At 40.6% G+C, this 9,555-nt stretch overlaps 1 protein-coding gene across 1 annotated transcript; it reads left to right on the top strand.

Moving 5' to 3' along the window:
* The first annotated feature begins 851 nt into the window (after positions 1 to 851).
* Rag1 (recombination activating 1) lies at positions 852 to 4,674 on the top strand. Its single transcript, XM_004651251.2, has 2 exons — positions 852 to 911; positions 1,535 to 4,674. The coding sequence occupies exon 2, from the start codon at positions 1,549 to 1,551 to the stop codon at positions 4,672 to 4,674; it is 3,126 nt and encodes a 1,041-aa protein (XP_004651308.1). The 5' UTR covers positions 852 to 911; positions 1,535 to 1,548.
* Positions 4,675 to 9,555: the final 4,881 nt, after the last annotated feature.

Raw genomic sequence — 9,555 nt, forward strand, 5'->3', positions numbered from 1 at the left:
TGGACAGTTGCATTGTAAGGAGTGGTACCCTTCCTTTGGTTCTTACATTCTTTCTGTCACCTCTTCTGCAATGGACTATGAGCCTTGGAGGTTGTAATAGAAATGTTTCAGTGCTGGACACTTCTCCGTCCAACACTATGTTGCCTTTTGGGTCATCCCAGTGGCCATCACCATCTAAAAATAGAAGCTTCTCTAACAAAATGTGAGAGTAACATTAATATAGGAATATGAATATTAAGTGTAGTGCTTTCAGGGCAGTTTGGTGAGAATAATGTATACATTTATCCAGACAAGAGTAGGCCTTATACCCCCAAGGCTCATGACCTCCCCTGCCATAGCCTTTTGATTAGGTTTTCAGTACCAGGACTGTATTCCCTCTCATAGAGTGGGCCTTCAGTCCAATTAGAGAGCAGTTGGTTTACCCCAGAGCAAACATGCCACTATTGCACTCATTTGATCATTTGGCCTGTGTGGCCAAACTTGAGGCTTCCATTGTCTACTGATGATGACTTCTGTCTCCCATAGGCTGCATGCAGTGCATGCTTTGAGTTGGATGGTCTATAGGGACAAGGTTTTCAGCTCAGCACCAGCTTGATTTCTCAGTGACTTTGCTGCTCAGGCATGTGAAGTCTTCTGCAATAGGATCTTAGCATCTGTTTCTCATTTCATTTTTATCAGACTCAAGACAATTCCTCCCATGCATTCTTATTTATGAACATTGCCTGAAAATGACTTTCAGAATGACCTGTATGAATTTTATTTGGAACTACTTGACATTTTCATTTTAAAAGTCCTTCATCATATTAATATGTTGATGCTATGATTTGTTTCAGGTTTGAAAAGCTCTGAGGCCTTGTTTTCTAATGTATACACAGCCTTATAATTTATAGCAGCACTCACTAATTAAAACTGTAAGTGTAATTACTATCCATGATAGTTATTATTATTTTGCATCCATAAAGCTAAAAAATTCACGCCATCCTTTCAAGTAGTGAATAATTAGTTTCTTTGGATTTGTTGCTTTATCATGCTTTTATAACCTGTTTGGAAGAAATAAACAACCAATCTCCCAGAAGAATGCTTTAACAAGATAGAAATATATTGTCTAGCAAGTGTAATGAGACTAATACAATGTAAAAATTATTGCTGTTCTCTGGTTTAGTAGTTGATTAGTCTTTTTATTTATTCACAAATAACTGTCAATCACCCAATGAGTGACACAAACACTGGGGAGAGATGAGATCAATCGCTCAAGTATTCTGTCTTCAAAGCCCTTAAGGTTTTTGTGGAAAGGGAACAAAATTTTACATAGGTTCAATATCTAAAATTATACATATATAAAACTTTGATTCTTCTTTGCTATATAATCAACATATAATATAATAAATTGAGATATAAGATTCAATAAATAACTTTTGGTAAGATGGAAGGATTAATGAATGTCTGATTGAATGTATCAATTTTAATTACTTCTAAGATACATGAGTAAAATATTGATATTTTCCCTAACTCATCTTGTTTTCCCTGTCCCCAGATATTTCAACTAGCATGGCCATCTCTGTGCCAACCACTCTAGGACTCAGTTCTGCCCCTGATGAAATTCATCATCCACACATCAAGTTTTCTGAATGGAAATTTAAGTTATTCAGGGTGAAATCCTTTGAAAAGATTCCCAAAGAAGCTCAGAAGGAGAAGGAGTCCTTGGAAGGAAGTCCCTGCCTAGAGCAATCTGCAACAGTCCTGGACAATCCTGAACAAAGTAAGAAATCTGTCCTGACTCAACCAGCATTGAAGCTGCACCCTAAGTTCTCAAAGAAATTCCTTGATAATGGGAAAGCAAGAGACAAAGCAATTCACCAAGCCAACCTTCAACACTTCTGTCGCATCTGTGGGAATTCTTTTAACACTGATGAGCACAACAGGAGATACCCAGTCCATGGGCCTGTGGATGCTAAAACCCAAGCCCTTTTTCAAAAGAAGGAAAGGAGAGCCACTTCCTGGCCAAACCTCATTGCCAGGGTCTTCAGGATTGATGTGAAGGCAGATGTTGACTCCATCCACCCAACTGAGTTCTGCCAAAACTGCTGGAGCATCATGTATAGGAAGTTCAATCATACCCCATGTGAAGTTTACTTTCTAAGGAATGTGACCATGGAGTGGCACCCCCACACACCATCCTGTGACATCTGCCATGCTGTCCACCAGGGACTCAAGAGGAAGAAACATCAGCCAAGCATGCAGCTCAGCAAAAAACTCAAACCTGTGCTCATCCGAGCAAGACAGAACTGCCAGCCCAAGGTGCAGGCAAGAGTTAGCAGCAAAGAAATCATGAAGAAGATTGCCACCTGCAGGACAGTCCATCTCAGCACTCGGCTTCTTGCCGTGGACTTCCCAGAACATTTCGTGAAATCCATCTCCTGCCAGATTTGCGAACACATTCTGGCTGACCCTGTGGAGACCAGCTGCAAACATGTATTTTGCAGGATCTGTATTTTCCGATGCCTCAAAGTCATGGGCAGCTACTGTCCCACTTGCAGATATCCATGCTTCTCTAGTGACCTGGAGAGTCCAGTAAAGTCCTTTCTGACTATCTTGAATTCCCTGATGGTGAAGTGTCCAGCAGAAGACTGTAATGAGGAGATCAGTTTAGAAAAATATAATCACCATGTCTCAAGCCACACGGAATCAAAAGAGACTTTGGTGCATATTAACAAAGGGGGCCGACCTCGTCAACATCTTCTGTCACTGACCCGGAGAGCTCAGAAGCATAGGCTGAGGGAGCTCAAGATGCAAGTCAAGGAATTTGCTGACAAAGAAGAAGGTGGAGATGTGAAGTCTGTGTGCTTGACCTTGTTTCTACTGGCACTGAGGGCAAGGAATGAGCATAGAATAGCCGATGAGTTAGAAGCCCTTATGCAAGGACGGGGTTCTGGCCTTCAGCCAGCTGTTTGTCTGGCTATCCGTGTCAATACCTTCCTTAGCTGCAGCCAGTACCACAAGATGTACAGGACTGTGAAAGCCATTACAGGGAGGCAGATTTTTCAGCCTTTGCATGCCCTTCGGAATGCTGAGAAGGTACTTCTGCCAGGATACCACTCTTTTGAGTGGCAGCCCCCCTTGAAGAATGTGTCTTCCAACACTGACGTTGGAATCATTGATGGCCTTTCTGGACTTGTCTCCTCTGTAGATGATTACCCAGTGGACACTATTGCAAAAAGGTTCCGCTATGACTCTGCTTTGGTGTCTGCTTTGATGGACATGGAAGAAGACATCTTGGAAGGCATGAGATCTCAAGACCTTGAAGACTACCTGAATGGCCCCTTCACTGTTGTGGTGAAGGAGTCTTGTGATGGAATGGGAGATGTGAGTGAGAAACATGGGAGTGGGCCAGTGGTTCCAGAAAAGGCAGTTCGTTTTTCCTTCACAGTCATGAAAATTACCATAGCACATGACTCACAGAATGTGAAGGTGTTTGAGGAAGCCAAGCCCAACTCTGAGCTGTGTTGCAAGCCATTGTGCCTTATGCTGGCAGATGAGTCGGACCACGAGACCCTGACTGCCATCCTGAGCCCACTCATTGCTGAGAGAGAGGCCATGAAGAGTAGTGAATTAAAGCTTGAGATGGGAGGCATCCTGAGGACTTTCAAGTTTATCTTCAGAGGCACTGGATATGATGAAAAACTTATCCGGGAAGTGGAAGGCCTTGAGGCATCTGGCTCAGTTTACATTTGTACTCTTTGTGATGCCACTCGTCTGGAAGCTTCTCAAAATCTTGTCTTCCATTCCATAACCAGAAGCCATTCTGAAAACCTGGAGCGCTATGAGGTCTGGCGTTCAAACCCCTACCATGAGTCAGTGGAAGAACTGCGGGATCGGGTGAAAGGGGTGTCAGCAAAACCTTTCATGGAGACAGTCCCTTCTATAGATGCACTCCACTGTGATATTGGCAATGCAGCTGAGTTCTACAAGATTTTCCAGCTAGAGATAGGGGAGGTGTATAAAAATCCCAGTGCCTCCAAAGAAGAAAGAAAAAGATGGCAGGCCACACTGGACAAGCATCTCAGGAAGAAGATGAACCTCAAACCTATCATGAGAATGAATGGCAATTTTGCCAGGAAGCTCATGACCAAAGAGACTGTGGAGGCAGTCTGTGAATTAATTCCTTCTAAGGAAAGGCGTGACGCTCTCAGGGAGCTGATGGACCTTTACCTGAACATGAAACCTGTATGGCGCTCATCATGTCCTGCTAAGGAGTGCCCAGAATCCCTCTGCCAGTACAGCTTCCACTCACAGCGTTTTGCTGAACTCCTCTCCACCAAGTTCAAGTATAGATATGAAGGCAAAATTACTAATTATTTTCACAAAACCTTGGCACATGTGCCTGAACTTATAGAGAGGGATGGCTCTATTGGGGCATGGGCAAGTGAGGGAAATGAATCTGGTAACAAACTGTTCAGGCGCTTCCGGAAAATGAATGCTAGGCAGTCCAAGTGCTATGAGATGGAAGATGTCTTGAAGCATCACTGGCTATACACCTCCAAATGCCTCCAGAAATTTATGAATGCTCATAATGCACTTAAAAACTCTTGCTTTTCCATGGACTCAAAAGTGACCATAGGGGACTCACTAGGCATTGAGGACTCTCTGGAAATCCAAAATTCAATGGAATTTTAAGCAAGACCACCACGTAGAGTTGCACTGAGGTCTATGACCTTTCATGTTGCTGTCAAGGTCTCATCATCTGGAGTGGCAGGTTGGAATAAGAGGCCACAGATGCTATCTCCAGGGCAGCAATGCACTGATGAGCTAGTTACCTGTGCCATTTAGTGAGTTCAGAAAGGCAACAAGAAAAATTTTTTGAAAGCTCAATAAAGAATAGCATTAATTGCAGGGGGCCAGAGATGAATAAAGATATGTATGTGTGTACCATTGAGTGTCATGGAAATTTGAGCCAGGTGGTCAAAGAGCATTGCTGAGGTCAGGGAAGGCTTTTTTTTTTTTTTTTTTTGTGCCTTCTTCTTCAATTTACTATATTTTGTATCTAGATATGATACATTTTTTCCTATTTCATATTTTAGGAGTCTATTTTATAAATTTCACACATTTTGATTTATTTTAAACATTCAAAGGAGCTATTTAGGTTTCTTCAATAATATTGTACATTTATTTGACATGATGACCTTTACCAAGGACTCTAAGTGCATTTTCTCATTTAGTACACCTATGCAGAAATAAATTACATCAAGGAAAGTTTTAGGAAAAAAGAAACTTTCCAGAAAACCAACTTCTTCTAGGTTTATACAGCATCTCTTGTCACTTTCAGTGTTTAGGAAGTTATGAATTTTTTGATACTGAAGTTAGATAATACAGCTCTAAGCTGTTTGTTTATGGTTTATTTTTGTATTTTATTTATTATTCATCCGAGGAAGAGAGAGAAAGAGAGACCAACAGAGAGACAAGAGTATGGGCATGCTAGGGCTTCCTGCCAGTGCAAACAAACTCCAGAGCTATGCTCCACTTAGTGTATCTGTCTTACATGGAACTGGAGAATCAAACTTGGGTCGTTAGGCTTTGCAGGCAAGTGCCTTAACATCTGAGTCATCTCTCTAGCTCCCTTAGTTTTATTTTTTTAATTCCAAATATTTTATAGCCTCTAACTACTTTTACATGCAATGTCAAGTTCACAAAGACTTAAAAATCCATGTTTGATCACTGTTTAAAAACAGATTTAATTTCTTCCTGAAAATATCTGCCACATTTTCTCTATATAAGATCTGGTCTATTTTACTAAGTATAGAGTCCTTATCTCTCCAATGTACTATTATTTCACTGATGTTTGATTTCAGTGTGCTCAGATTTTAGTAGCATAGTAACTTTTAACTTTTCCCACTTATTAAGTTTACATGGAGACTGACTACTCATAATAGAGTAGAAGAATCAACATTTGTCCATTGTGGGGTGTTTTTTTTTTTTTGGCCATTTTTGGATTTTATTACAAGTATTTTGTTTCACAACTCTGTCAAGTAGATTTGATGGAGAATTAAATGAGTTCCCCAGAGGTTTGGGGAAAATAAATACCTTATTTTGAATTTGAACCCAGGCTTTTTGTCCCCTTGTTCCTTTTTTTTTTTTTTAAATAATGTATTTGTGTTGTTTATAAAGTACCATTAGAATTTCATAGTATTCACAAATAATCCCTGCAGTTATAACCCCATGATTATAACTTTTTGGGATAGGCCTGGGTGAATCCACTTGAAAGTTTGGGGTCTCTGGGTAGATGGGAGTCTGTCGAACCTCTGGTCACTTAAGCTATTAGTAAACTATTTTCTGCATACTGAGGAATTTGGAATTTGCTGGTCTCAAGCAATTTAAGAGTAGGCATTGGATTTTATATGCTAATGAGTCATAATGATATGTTAGTGTTAATTAGTTTTTCTCTTCCTTTGATTTTATTGGCCATAATTTCCACTTTCATACACAATATATCAAAGAATTTTGTAATTTAGTTGTCAAATGTATATTATTGACATTATCCTAAGTGGCATGCATTTGATGCTTTTGCATGAATTGAACTCAGTGTTTTTTCATTAAAATATACAGCATATTTTCTTGATTTTTGTACAGAGAGTATCAAAGATATTCATAATTTAATTGTCAAAATATGCATATTTTAATATTACTTTTTAAAAACTCTTCATTTTGCATTTTGGAAACTAATGAGTTTCTAAGCTGCACATTCTTTCATCTTGTTTAATGCATGTGCCTGTACTAATAAGCAGCTAAAGTCACATAATCAACATTCTCCCTGAAGCATGCTGGTCTGGTTGGTAGATCATTCCTCCAACGCTGCCCATTTTCCTTCTGCTATTCAGTTGATTGCACAGTAAATGCTTCCCCCTTTCCAGCATTGTAGAAATTATTTCAAATACAAGCCACTGGGCTGGAGAGATGGCTTAGTGGTTAAGCGCTTGCCTGTGAAGCCTGAGGACTCCGGTTCGAGGCTCGATTCTCCAGGACCCACATTAGCCAGATGCACAAGGGGGCGCATGCATCTGGAGTTGGGTTTGCAGTGGCTGGAGGCCCTGGAGCACCCATTCTCTCTATCTGCCTCTTTCTCTCTCTCTCTGTCGCTCTCAAATAAGTAAAAATAAACAAACAAACAAGCAAACAAAAAAACAAATACAAGCCACTAAGAGCATAATTTATAACAGAATCTTCCCTGTAATCTTCTAATCTCATCATATTCTGATAAACCCTAAGAACATCTGCCACAGGAATTTCAACATGTAGAAATGCTGCCTATGGCTTTTTTTTTTTTTTTTTTTTTTTTTTGTCTACATTGTTGAGATTTCAATGTCCTAAATCTTAGTTGTACACTCAGCTTTTATTTTAACAATGTCTGTTTTAAATGCAGTCACATGCTCTAGGGAAATTCACTATACTGAATAAAACATATTTTGTTTTATTTTTTTATTTTTTTAGTTTTTCGAGGTAAGGTCTCACTCTGGTCCAGGCTGACCTGGAATTCACTACGTAGTCTCAGCGTGGCCTCAAATTTACAGTGATCCTCCTACCTCTGCTTCCTGAGTGCTGGGATTAAAGGCATGTGCTGCCACAACTGGCTTAAAGCATATTTTTTTGATTCATAGACTGGGATTTCAGGAGTGCAGTGCATTTTCTTTCTTCTTTAAAACCTTTCTACAAGTTTTCCTGTCAATGAACTGAGGCACACTGCTGGGACAATGATAATGACTGATGAAAATGATGGTTGGTTTGAGGTAATGAGTGCCTTGGGATTAATAAGCACCTAGATGCCAGAGAAGTAGGAAAAGATGTATTTTCTTTCCAGGTGGGCTGGAATTTAGTTGTGCTCCAATTTGTTTTTCTAAAATATGGATTAAGATTAAAAGTTTTGTGTTGTTGTTGTTGAAAGTGCGGGTTTTATATCATATCACACAGAGTTAAAATTCCATATAGCCAGGAGGCATGTTTGTGGATACAAGGTAGGAGATACAAGCCATTTCTAGATGCAGACTTTTTTTTTTATCTTTATTTATTTATTTTATTTTGTTTTTTTTTAAATTTAATTTATTAGTTTTCTTTTCAGTAAATACAGGCAGTTTGGTACCATTATTTAGGCTCATCTGTGATCCACCCCCTCCCATTAGACCCTCCTTGTTAATGAAAATGGGTCATGCATTGTGGAGTTAGCCCCCAGTTATTGGTATGATAAATGTCTCTGCATATCATGACCCAACATGTGACTTTGACATTCTTTCCACCCCCTCTTCCGCAAAATTTCCCTGAGCTATGTTGGGTTCACTTTTGGTCTGCTTCAGTGCTGAGGTGTTGGGGGCCTCTGAGGCTCTGGCTCTCTGATTTGGTAGGAGTTGATTTTTCTCTGCGTTGATCTCCTTCCCCTTTGTGCTGGTATCCAGTTCACAGGAAAACATCACCCTTGCTTATTTCGCCAGTTGTCCTTAGTTTCAGTTGGGCCCCTTTTGAGGTATGTTGGGGCAGCTCTCTTCTTAGGATCTGCATCTATCTGGAAAAGAGAAGCAGATTCTCCAACAGAGAGTAAGTTAGCACCTGGAAAATTGAGATAAGACTTACTTTTTTGATAGACAGTATGGTAGGTTTAGGCCCTCTTATACCCCGTGATTGATGGTAGCTTGATATTGTAGAGTGGGCTTGTGTTTGGGTATGGTTCTGACTTGTTTCCCAGCTCCAGCTATGGGTCTAGTACCATTGAGTGGATCAGTTAGCCAAATCAGGAGCAATTGATTCCTCACCATGGCTGTGTACCACTACTGCACTTTTGTGGGCATCACATCCGGTTATTTGTTGCTAATTAGGATAAACAATGTGTTGCTTGGACAGATCTTGGTCATTTCCCCCAGTCGCCTATGTAGCGCCTTCTGGCACTAGACACACTGACTGTCTGGGGACTGACTCTCTCCTGGCTTCCGGCCACGTCATTCCATTTTACGCGTCAGCTGTGTATGGAGTCTTCAACAATAGGGGCTTACCACTGGCCTTTGGTGGGTCATCAAGTACTCTGACAGAAGTCTGTCATTGTTTTGGGAAACCTTGTAGGTTTCTCTGATCAAAAGCTCATTGTGGATGGTAGGCCCAAGCTGGAAGTGGGGGTTACAGGTCAGTGTCCACTAAGAAATTGAGGAAAAAGATAACTAATATACAAGAGTTAGAGTGGATAGAGAGAGAGGGGAGGGGGGGAGAGGGAGGGAGGGAAGATGTAGAAGATTTAGGTCAGTTTTTGATCCTACCCTCTCCAGTGTCTTATAGTTCGGGTGTTTCCTGTAAGGATCTAGTGAAGGTTCAGCCATTTGGTCTGTCTTTTAGGAAGTAGAATTTTATGGTACCATTGCTATTTGGGTCCGGATTACTGTTTTCCACCCTTTGATTGATTCCCTCCCCGCCCTCCCATCCATCTTATTGTCTAGTCCATGAGGTGCTTGCTGGGTATGTAAGGCATCTTGGGCAGATTCAGGTTAGGTGTTGCAGATGAGTGAGACTATGTGTCGATTTTTTTTC

The sequence above is a fragment of the Jaculus jaculus genome, chromosome 9 (assembly GCF_020740685.1).
Source record: "Jaculus jaculus isolate mJacJac1 chromosome 9, mJacJac1.mat.Y.cur, whole genome shotgun sequence".
In the NCBI taxonomy this organism is placed as follows: Eukaryota; Metazoa; Chordata; class Mammalia; order Rodentia; family Dipodidae; genus Jaculus; species Jaculus jaculus.